The sequence below is a fragment of the Nerophis lumbriciformis genome, linkage group LG02, assembly GCF_033978685.3.
Source record: "Nerophis lumbriciformis linkage group LG02, RoL_Nlum_v2.1, whole genome shotgun sequence".
Lineage (NCBI taxonomy): Eukaryota > Metazoa > Chordata > Actinopteri > Syngnathiformes > Syngnathidae > Nerophis > Nerophis lumbriciformis.
In genome coordinates this window covers 13,563,512-13,575,977 of record NC_084549.2, presented here as the reverse complement: position 1 = coordinate 13,575,977, position 12,466 = coordinate 13,563,512, and the positions used below count along the sequence as shown (strand labels likewise).

General features: G+C 40.0%; 1 protein-coding gene across 2 annotated transcripts in view; it reads left to right on the top strand.

Annotated features, from left to right (window-relative positions):
• mark1 (MAP/microtubule affinity-regulating kinase 1) overlaps window positions 1-12,466 on the top strand; it is a 142,938-nt gene that overhangs the window by 94,913 nt on the left and 35,559 nt on the right. For both annotated transcript variants that reach the window (XM_061939736.1, XM_061939819.1), the window contains exon 4: window positions 8,158-8,206. In XM_061939736.1, coding sequence (XP_061795720.1) covers window positions 8,158-8,206 — 49 coding nt within the window. The remainder of the gene's footprint in view (window positions 1-8,157; window positions 8,207-12,466) is intronic.

The following is a 12,466-nucleotide window of genomic DNA, read 5'->3' as shown; positions in this document are numbered from 1 at the left end:
AAACACCTCCCTAGGGAGGCGTTCGGGTGGCATCCTGACCAGATGCCCGAACCACCTCATCTGGCTCCTCTCGATGTGGAGGAGCAGCGGCTTTACTTTGAGCTCCCCCCGGATGGCAGAGCTTCTCACCCTATCTCTAAGGGAGAGCTACGCCACCCGGCGGAGGAAACTCATTTCGGCCGCTTGTACCCATGATCTTGTCCTTTCGGTCATAACCCAAAGCTCATGACCATAGGTGAGGATGGGAACGTAGATCGACCGGTAAATTGAGAGCTTTGCCTTCCGGCTCAGATCCTTCTTCACCACAACGGATCGATACAGCGTTCGCATTACTGAAGACGCCGCACCGATCCGCCTGTCGATCTCACGATCCAATTGGCAATATGCATAAAATCTATATTTTGATATATTTTGCAGCCTTCTGCAATAATAGTTTATATCTTGATATGTTGTTTAGTATAGAAATGAAAACCGAATGATTCCAAAACAGGTTACAAAGGCTCCTAATGTGGCTGCTGACCTACGCCGTACCATATTGCGTCATTTCCACTGTAGTTGTATTTTTTCCAAAAACTATCATTCTACTTTTTAATTTACTGTTAATATCTAGTTATTTTCTATTGTAACATTTTTCTATCTACGCTTGTGTTAAAATGTAATAAACACGTGTTTTTCACAAGTGATTAGATTTTGGGGGTGATCCGGATCACCGCTTTTTTGTTGTTGTAAAATTTACAAAAGTGGGTTATCTTATATTCTGTCTTATTTGCACCGGGTTAATATGGTAATAAGAAAAACAGAAACAAATGCAACTATGTCAAACCTCCTGCATGATTTTATTTTTACAATAAAAAGCTTGTTTCTTTAATGGGTCAGATATTCAGTAAGAATGGGAAATGCAAAGGTGACAAAACAAGTCTGTGTAACCTTTCGATGTAGTGGAACATTCATTTGATCAAAAAATTACAATTAATTTGCTCGGATTATATACGTTTTAAGTAAAAAACATTTGGATTCATTAGACAGGCATTTGAAAATATTTTTGGACCAAAAATGGATTTAGAAAAATATTGTGTTGTTATATTCAAGTCAATACAAAAAGACAAACAATTTAAAACTGCTATTCGAGAAGAATACAAATGAAGACTGACAAGATAAGGCCACAAAAAACACTTAAAGGGGAACATTATCACAATTTCAGAATTGTTAAAACCATTAAAAATCAGTTCCCAGTGGCTTATTATATTTTTCGAAGTTTTTTTCAAAATTTTACCCATCACGCAATATCCCTAAAAAAAGCTTCAAAGTGCCTGATTTTAACCACCCGTCCATTTTCCTGTGACGTCACATAGTGAAGCCAACACAAACAAACATGGCGGAAAGAACAGCAAGCTATAGCGACATTAGCTCGGATTCAGACTCGGATTTCAGCGGCTTAAGCGATTCAACAGATTACGAATGTATTGAAACGGATGATTGTAGTGTGGAGGCAGGTAGCGAAAACGAAATTGAAGAAGAAACTGAAGCTATTGAGCCATATCGGTTTGAACCGTATGCAAGTGAAACCGACGAAAACGACACGACAGCCAGCGACACGGGAGAAAGCGAGGACGAATTCGGCGATCGCCTTCTAACCAACGATTAATAATAACTGGGATTTATATAGCGCTTTTCTAAGTACCCAAAGTCGCTTTACATGTAGAACCCATCAATAATTCACACCTGGTGGTGGTAAGCTACTTTCATAGCCACAGCTGCCCTGGGGTAGACTGACGGATTGGTATGTGTTTGTTTGGCATTAAAGGAAACTAACAACTATGAACTAGGTTTACAGCATATGAAATACATTTGGCAACAACATGCACTTTGAGAGTGCAGACAGCCCGATTTTCATCAATTAATATATTCTGCAGACATACTCTCATGTCAGCAGGCCAGGGAAGCTAGGGTCGATATTCTTCTCTTGATCATCTTGGGACGGTGTGAGCCAAGACATCCAGGGGGTTTAGCTCGCTCGTCTGCGGGAACAAATTGCCGCCATTGCTTGCCGTGCTACCGAGGTCCTTTGTCCCTGAATTGCTCACACACTCCGGCAGATTTAATGGGGGTCTGGCGGCAGATTTCTTTGACTTTATCGTTGGAAATGCATCTGCTTTGAGTGTCGCAGGATATCCACACATTCTTGCCATCTCTGTCGTAGCATAGCTTTCGTCGGTAAAGTGTGTGGAACAAACGTCCAATTTCTTGCCATTTTCGCATCTTTGGGCCACGGGTGCAACTTGAATCCGTCCCTGTTCGTGTTGTTACACCCTCCGACAACACACCGACGAGGCATGATGTCTCCAAGGTACGGAAAACAGTCGAAAAAACGGAAAATAACAGAGCTTTTGACCCGGTGTTTGAGAAAATGGCGGATTGTTTCCCGATGTGACGTCACAACGTCATCGCTCCGAGAGCGAATATTTAATTCGCCAAAATTCACCCATTTAGAGTTCGGAAATCGGTTAAAAAAATATATGGTCTTTTTTCTGCAATATCAAGGTATATATTGACGCTTACATAGGTCTGGTGATAATGTTCCCCTTTAATCATTTAGTTTTAACCTTCAGAGTATTGGAATAGACAGTGTATCTAAGGATCACTTTGCATTGGGTGTGATTACATTAGTTCCTGCGCCATAAAGCGCAGCGGTTTATTATCTGCACCCACTACAAATTTTTATTTAAAAAAAAAATGTATATGTTCCTTTTACTAGCCGCACTGGACTATAAGCCGCAGATAAATACCGGTACAAAAGATTTTGGCAATGTTCATTTACATACCTCAATTGTTTCCAAATGGTGCCTGTAACAAGGCTGTAAAACGGCTGATCAAACACAAGAGAAGTCATCGTCATGGACCCACAAGCTGCGGAAGCTAGCTCTCCAATCAGCTAAACAGACTCAATAACTCCACGGTGACGTTTTGGTGAATTTACTGAAACAATACAAAAGGAATGTAATTGTAAGTTAATAACACTAGAACATACATTTGTAAATGTCTTTGCACATTTACGACTAAAGACACTTTTTTTTAAAACTATTTGCATTATGGCCATCAGCGAAGAAAAATCCATAAATTAGCCGCACCGTTTTATAAGCCGCAATGTACAAAGCGTAGGAAAAATAGCGGCTCATAGTCCGAAATTTACGGTTAATGATGTTTAAAGCAAGAAATTCGAGTTATTTTGTTTTTTGGAAGGATATTATACGTACTCTGCTGAAAAGTTAAAAGGAAAAGATGCCTATTGTAATTAGTTGATGCCACAAACCAGCTGAGACCAGAGCTGTGTATAGAGAGAGTATGGCCAACTCGGTTTCAGAGTTAGACGCAATCATGGCACCGTGTAGTTATGTGAAGGGCTTTTGACCAATCATTAAAGAGATCCTCTGGCCATACTCTCTCTGATTGGTCAAAAGCCCAGAGTATGTGGACACAAAGGACTTGTAGGGCTGTATGCAATTGCAGTCCTTCTTGCCTGACAAAATAAACCACAATAACAAGTCCGAATATAGTTCTAAACATACTCCAGCTCATACATTTACAATAAAGCATGCTTTTATTTTGTCAAAGTATAATTTGGGGGCAATTTTGCGACCATATTTTATGAACTTTGCTCTATATATTCATGCAGTGTTTAGTGACCGGCAGGCTGTCTAACACACTCCTGACAGCGCAATAACTAAAATAATCCACTATGGACTAGACCAGGGGTCGGCAACCTTTACCAGTCAAAGAGCCATTTTGACCAGTTTCACAAATTATAGAAGACAATGGGAGCCGCAAAATTTTTTTGAAATTTTATTTGAAATAACACTGCATACAAAGTTTTTTTTTTGCTTAGTGCTATGTATAAACCAGGGGTCTCAGACATGCTGCCCACACCTTTATGTGGAATTTGAAAGCTGGTGCTGCACGCGGGTTTTAAATGAATGGCGTCTGCCAGCGTCATGCATGCCGTGATAGTACAGCATATAGCACCCACTACAGCCAGCGTGCCTGATCAGCCACACGTTGTATGGGGCTTCCGCTTGCTCACGAAGGTGACAGCAAGGCATACTTGGTCAACAACCACACAGGTCACACTGACGGTGGCGGTATAAAAAAACAAACTTTAACACTCTTACTAATAATGCGCCACACTGTGAACCCACACCAAACAAGAATGACAAACAAATTTCGGGAGAACATCTGCACCGTAACACAACATAAACACAACAGGACAAATACCCAGAATCCCATGCAGCCCTAACTCTTCCGGGATACATTATACACCCCCCCACCCCATGGGATTCTGGGTGTTTGTTCTGTTGTGTTTATGTTGTGTTAAAGTGCAGATGTTCTCCCGAAATGTGTTTGTCATTCTTGTTTGGTTTTGGTTCAAAGTGTGGCGCATTATTAGTAAGAGTGTTAAAGTTGTTTTATATGACTACCGTCAGTGTAACCTGTGTGGCTGTTGACCAAGTATGCCTTGCTGTCACGTACGTGTGCAAGCAAAAGATGTATATTGTATAACAAGTGTTGGGCTGGCACGCTGTTAATACATATTGTAGAGGGCGCCAAATGTACCATCATGGCACGCCCTTATTATGGCCGTAAGGGTGAAAATCGGTGAATATTATTCCCGGGAGTTTTCTGCGAGAGGCAATGAAATCTGGAAGTCTCACGGGAAAATTGGGGGGTTCAGCAAGTAAGCTGCTGAGCCGCATCAGAGTGATCAAAGAGCCGCATGCGGCTCCGGAGCCGCGGGTTGCCGACCCCTGGACTAGACTCTTACAATATTATTTTAGATCCACTCGACGTCCATTGCACCGGTCGCCCAGGGAGGTCCCCACATCTGCGGTCCCCTCCAAGGTGTCTCATTGTTATCCCATTGGGTTGAGTTTTTCTTTGTCCTTATGTGGGATCTGAGCCGAGGATGACGTTGTGGCTTGTGCAGCCCTTTGAGACACTCGTGATTTAGGGCTATATAAGTAAACATTGATTGATTGAATAAACGTAAAACAAATACACAGAACGAAAAAAACAACAACAACGTATTACCCTCATTTTGCCAAAATCTTCATTAGCTTTGGACCAACAATTACTGCGAAATAATGACTTTTGTGTGAAGTATGTCAACAGTGCGAGGTGTGATTTTGTCAGGAGAAGGGTATTATTTACTGTCACTGAGAGTGAGATATACCACGTTCCCCATGTGTGTGTATGCTTGCTTACCTCGCACAAGTTACCGTAGTTTTCGGACTATAAGGCGCACTTAAAATCCTTTCATTTTTTCAAAACTCGACAGTGCGCCTTATAACCCGGTGCGCCTAATGTACGGAATCATTTTGGTTGGGCTTACCAACCTCAAAGCTATTTTTTTTTTTGGTACATGGTGTAATAGTAAGTGTGACCAGTAGATGGCAGTCACACATAAGAAATATGTGTAGACTGCAATATGACTCAAGTAAACAACACCAACACTTTAAATGTTCCATTGAGAATATAGAACATTACTCAAAAAGCTATGAAGCTGCACCGCTTGATGGATCGTCGGTGCGTTGCGGCTACAGTAGTCAGACGTACTCTTCAACATACGAGTATTACTATAGAACAGTGGTTCTTAACCTTGTTGGAGGTACCGAACCCCACCAGTTTCATATGCGCATTCACCGAACCCTTCTTTAGTGAAAAATAAAATGTTTTTTCAATTCAAGAAAAAGTTATATGTGTTTTTTTACTGGTGCACAAAATGAACTGTGCATGAACATCACCTTGTTCAAAGAACAAAACCAACACAGTGCATGAACTCACAACAAATTACACACCTTACACACATTACCATGAATTGATTAACGTGGACCCCGACTTAAACAAGTTGAAAAACTTATTCGGGTGTTACCATTTAGTGGTCGATGGTATTGAATATGTACTGTACTGTTTCATATAATGTATTCTTCTCCTTTGCAATCTGCTAGTAAAAGTTTCAATCGATCAATCAACAACCTGCAAATCAGATGGAAAATTATAGGGAACATTGTTTGGGGGTCATCCATAATACGCCGATAGGGAGAAGTTTTTATTTACACGATAAGTCTGATGTGTCTTTACCTGAGGCCGACTCACCGAACCCCTAGGGTTCGATCGAACCCAAGTTAAGAACCACTGCTATCGACCCATGGACCCACAGCTCGTTGGTCCATGACAATGACTTCAGTTGTGTTTGATCAGCCGTTTAATTGCCGTGTTAAAGACACCGTTTGTAAACAGTTAAGGTATGTAAATAAACATTTACAAAATATTTCTGTGTACATAACTACGAAACCCAAAATCAGTGACGTTGGCACATTGTGTAATTCGTAAATAAAAACAGAATACAATGATTTGCAAATCCTTTTCAACTTATATTCAATTGAACAGACTGCAAAGACAATATATTTAATGTTCCAACTTTTGCAAATAATCATTAACTTAGAATTTAATGGCAACAACACATTGCAAAAAAGTTGGCACAGGGGCATTTTTACCACTGTGTTACATGGCCTTTCCTTTTAACAACACTCAGTAAACGTTTGGGAACTGAGGAGACCAATTTTTGAAGCTTTTCATGTGGAATTATTTCTCATTCTTGCTTGATGTACAGCTTAAGTTGTTTAACAGTTGTCGTATTTCAGGCTTCATAATGCGCCACACCTTTTCAATGGGAGACAGGTCTGGACTACAGGCAGGCCAGTCTAGTACCCGCACTCTTTTACTATGAAGCCACACTGTTGTAACACGTGGTTTGGCATTGTCTTGCTGAAATAAGCAGGGGCGTCCATGATAACATTGCTTGGATGGCAACATATGTTGCTCCAAAACCTGTATGTACCTTTCAGCATTACTGGTGCCTTCACAGATGTGTAAGTTACCTATGCCAAATAAGTGTTTGATGAGCATTCCTCAACTTTCTCAGTCCTTTTTTTTTGCCACTTGTGCCAGCTTTTTTGAAACATGTTGCAGGCATCAAATTCCAAATGAGCTAATATTTGCAAAAAATAAAACGTTTTCCAGTTCGAACATTAAGTATCTTGTCTTTGCAGTCTATTCAATTGAATATAAGTTGAAAAGGGTTTGCAAATCATTGTATTGTTTTTATTTACCATTTACACAACGTGCCAACTTCACTGGTTTGAGTGGGTGCGGCTTATATCCCGGTGCGCTCTACAGTCCAGAAAATACGGAATGCACAACAAGCATCCAAATGATTAGGGCTGTTATTTTTTTTGGCTAACTATGGCTTCTTGTTGATGTAACTGCAGAAAACGGTTGTCACACTACAGTAGTGAATACAAGGTCTTCCTGTTCATCTTAGTTTCTGTTGTTCTTTCTCGCTACGTTTAGTTTTGGCCCGTCTGATGAAAGACAAGCGAGCAGACTTCGAGACAGACCGGAAGACTGAATTAGCAAAAAGTACCTGAGAGGTCCCAGCTGGGTCGGGCTCTCAGACTACTTTAGATGACCCAAAAAACACAAGACAGTCCATTTGCTTGCTTGTATAACATCTCCAAAGGCATTTAGAGAATCGGTGCCACACGTGCAAATATGAACTCTCCCTTTTAGATTTTCTAAGTATAGACAGCAGGTGGAACGTAAGAAAGATGGCGGACAAAGCGCAAAATCAGTGTTGACGTCAAAGCACAGAGAACTCCCTTTGATAGCGCTGAGCCTCGGCGGGGGAGTCAGCAGAATGTAAATGATTCAACAGCACCTCTAAGTGGCTGCAGGATATCATCTGACATGACGCCAAGCTGCTCTCAAAGCTCTGCACTCAGTCGATAAGCATGATGCTTTAAGAACAAAGATGAGCGTGCATGATTTTATTGGACCGGACTGGCTGGAAGCCCGTGTACTTATACAGCTGTGTGTTCTTTTTTTTTTTTTTTGTAATGCCGCTCTTCATCCTTGAGAGATTTATTGTCACTGCATCCGTCATGTTGCCGTACATAGCACTCAAGTCCCATGATGCTCCAGTTCAGTTTCCAAAGACGTCACTTTGTGTGGCTCTGTTGTGTGCATAATAGCATCTCCTGAATGTCCTTAGTCAGCTCATACAATTTCATTAAAAACAACAAATGTTTCTTTGTGTGTCAACAGCTCTTCAGGGAAGTGCGAATAATGAAGCTACTGAACCATCCCAACATTGGTAAGGTCACACACCTGACAATAACATTACACACATCTGCATGTCATTAACTATGATAATAAAAAAAATACATTTAAAATGGCTGTTTGCAACCTACAGGGCACTCACTTTCGAGTGAGTTGTAAGCATTATATCCCGCTCTCTTGCGGCCTTTTGCACATAATGACGCACTGTAACTACGCCTGCGGTAACACACACATTAGTGTGTTGTTAGCTAATGATAGTAATTTGGCTCGATAACATTATCTATCACTGAATGTATAGTCTATCCCAGGGGTCGGCAACCCAAAATGTTGAAAGAGCCATATTGGACCACAAATACAAAAAAGTAATCGGTCTGGAGCCGCAAAAAAATTAAAAGACTTATATAAGTGTTATAATGATGGCAACACATGGTGTAAGTGCCTAATTAGCTATATTAGCCTACTATCAAAATGACTGTGTGTCGCAGGCTGACGCAAATCTTCGTTGACAGAAATGTTGAAATGTAATATTTATTCTACACATTTTTACAACATTGGAAAACATTAGTAAAACTCCTCAGACGGTGAGATAACTCCTGGAAATGACTTTCTTAGAATAGATGTGTGTGTCCAAGTTAAAGGAAACGGCAGGCTGTCTTCTTTTAATGGATTTATTATAGGGATGTCCCGATCCGATATTTGGATCGGATTGGCTGCCGATATTTGCCAAAAATTGCGTATCGGCAAGGCATGGGAAAATGCCGATCCAGATCCAGTTTTAAAAAAAACTCCGGTCCGTGTTTTCCAACGCACTGATTTAAATAATACATTCCACTTTTCTGCTGCTCCCTAATTGCCGTTCCGCATTTTCCAGCACACCTTCAACACATCCACAGGTCTGTGGATTCTCACGCAGTTGCTTTTAGCTGCTGGCATTACACGACAGGCTCTTCTCACTCTTTCCTGTGTCTCCCTCTCACAGACAGCAAGTGCACCTTCTTACACACGTCACATACTGTCACGTCATACGTCACATATGTATACGTCCTCTCCCTGCAGAGAGCGAGGTAGCAGCATGGCTGACGTTAGCTGTGATGCTAGCGCAGCCGTGCGAGCAACGTTCCCTCTAAGGTGCTCACCTGTGCAATTGCGCACTGTTTAAGCGTCCTCTGCGCATAGCAAATCTATGCCACGCACAAAATCAAATAAAAAAATAAGCGCATAACAATTTTCGACACACGGACATGACAGAGAAAACAGGTTTCGTCATCATTGTTCAAATATTGTGACGTCTGTCGAGACGCTTATCTCCATTCGGTGACACACGCCCACACCATCACAATGCCGAGGCAAAAATTTCCACATCAACACCGTATGAAAAAATTAGTGATTTTTTTAGTTGTGATTTCCTTCTCTGCATGAAAGTTTAAAAGTAGCATATATTAATGCAGTATGAAGAAGAATGTTTTAATGTAGACATGCAAGCCTTGAAAGAACATTTTGAAAATCAAGACTACATTTCCTGCAAATGGGTGCATTTCTACCCTATATTTTAACTTTAGATTTATTCTCATATCAAACTCTTTTGGCTGTCTTTTTGACACTTACATCAGGCGCCCCCCTCCACACCCTGGATTATAAATAATGTAAATAATTCAATGTGATTATCTTGTGTGATGACTGTATTATGATGATAGTATATATCTGATAGTATATATCTGTATCATGAATCAATTTAAGTGGACCCCGACTTAAACAAGTTGAAAAACTTATTGGGGTGTTACCATTTAGTGGTCAATTGTACGGAATATGTACTTCACTGTGCAACCTACTAATAAAAGTCTCAATCAATCAATCAATCAAAACACATAGAATCATCATACTGCTGTGATTATATGCATCAAGTGTTCATTCAAGGCTAAGGCAAAATATCGAGATATATATTGTGTATCGCAATATGGCCTTAAAATATCGCAATATTAAAAAAAGGCCATATCGCCCAGCCCTAGTTCAATGATGCCATTTCTGTTTGTCATGTATAATTTTGTCTATTTTGTGTTTATCCTTGAATAAACAGGTCAGTTTCTTGTTACCAACCATTGTGTATTATTCAAACTCCCCTAATTCAGCTGGCTAGTTGTTATCAAGAGTACTAAAACCCTTTTCAACATGATTCTGACAACTAAGTAGGCTAAATAACTTTAAATTTTAATACATGCTCGGATAGGCCAGTATCGGTCAGTATCGGTATCGGTCAGTATCGGTATCGGATCGGAAATGCAAAAACAATATCGGTATCAGATCGGAAGTGCAAAAACCTGGATCGGGACATCCCTAATTTATTACAATCTTTGCAAGCTGGTTAATGTCTGCTGTAGTCTGGAACAACATGGCAGCCAATATTACATACAGATAATGTAAATATAAATTAAATGCACAGAGGACATAAGTAAGGGAAATTAAATTAACTCAAATATACCTACACATGAAGCATAATGATGCAATATGTACATACAGCTAGCCTAAATAGCATGATTAGCTTGCAGTCATGCACTGACCAAATATGCCTGATTAGCACTCCAACAAGTCAATAACATCAACAAAGCTCACCTTTGTGCATTCACGCACAGTATAAAATGTTTGGTGGACAAAATGAAACAAAGGAGTGGCATAAAACATGCCTCTCTGTGGCAGCGTTAGAGAAACTTATACATGTAAACAAATTGTTGAGTCACAGTCCACACAACGGTGAGTTCAAGGGCCGCTGAAATTAGTAGGACAAAACGGCGCTCGCCAAATACTCTCATCAGTGAAGGATAAACACAAACATATTAAATAGTGGGCTTTCTAACAAATAGGAAGCTTTGTGTCGTGTTTGTCCTCCTACAGAAACCAAATAAAAAATATATATTTTTACCCCCATCTTTTTTCCATTTCCATACATTTTTGGAAAAAGCTCCATGGAGCCACCAGGGCGCCGCTAAAGAGCCGCATGTGGCTCTTGAGCCGCGGGTTGCTGACCTCTGGTCTATCCTAACAATAACATGACTGCAAATTTTTAGTTTCTTCTCTGGTGCTGCTTTTGTGTACGTGCAAGCACTCCCTGCGTGTACGTGTATAAGAAGAGACAGCAGTGAGTTTGTACAATTGAATTTTTATTTAAAATAATTAATATTTGTAAAAGAATATCAACATGTAAAATTATATATATGTTCTGTTAAACCCTTTATGGTAACATAAGCTAGCCACAGCCACATTTTTGGTTTTAAAAAAAATGCTACTTTAAGCATGTTTCCAATAGCCCCTTTAATGTTAGATATAGTTATTAATAATATTATTTATTTATATAGTTATTGAGTTTACTGTGACGTAGTACACTACAGTATTACCATTGTAATACTCTTAATTACCGATTCCGATATCAACCAATACCGATATATACAGTCGTGGAATTAACACATTATTATGCCTAATTTTGTTGTGATGCCCCGCTGGATGCATTAAACAATGTAACAAGGTTTTCCAAAATAAATCAACTCAAGTTATGGAAAAAAATGCCAACATGGCATTGCCATATTTATTATTGAAGTCACAAAGTGCATTATTTTTTTTTAACATTCCTCATTGGGACATGCTCTCCCTGAGAGAGCATGAGGAGGTTGAGGTGGGTGGGGTTGGGGGGCGGGGGGTGAGGGGTAGAGGGGGGTGTATATTGTAGCGTCCCGAAGAGTTAGTGCTGCAAGGGGTTCTGGGTATTTGTTCTGTTGTGTTTATGTTGTGTTACAGTGCGGATGTTCTCCCGAAATGTGTTTGTCATTCTTGTTTGGTGTGGGTTCACAGTGTGGCGCATATTTGTAGCAGTGTTAAAGTTGTTTATACGGCCACCCTCAGTGTGACCTGTATGGCTGTTGACCAAGTATGCTTTGCATACACTTGTGTGTGTGAAAAGCCGTAGATATTATGTGATTGGGCCGGCACGCAAAGGCAGTGCATTTAAGGTTTATTGGCGCTCTGTACTTCTCCCTACGTCCGTGTACCACTCCGTACAGCGGCGTTTTAAAAAGTCATACATTTTACTTTTTGAAACCGATACCGATAATTTCCGATATTACATTTTAAAGCATTTATCGAGCGATAATATCGGCAGTCCGATATTATCGGACATCTCTACTTGTAATATATATTAAGTTATAATAATTTGAATAGATGTAGTCCAAATTCAATATATATTTAAAATAAATAAATGTAATTTAATTGTAGTAATTAAATACTTACATTAAATTATTACATGATTAGC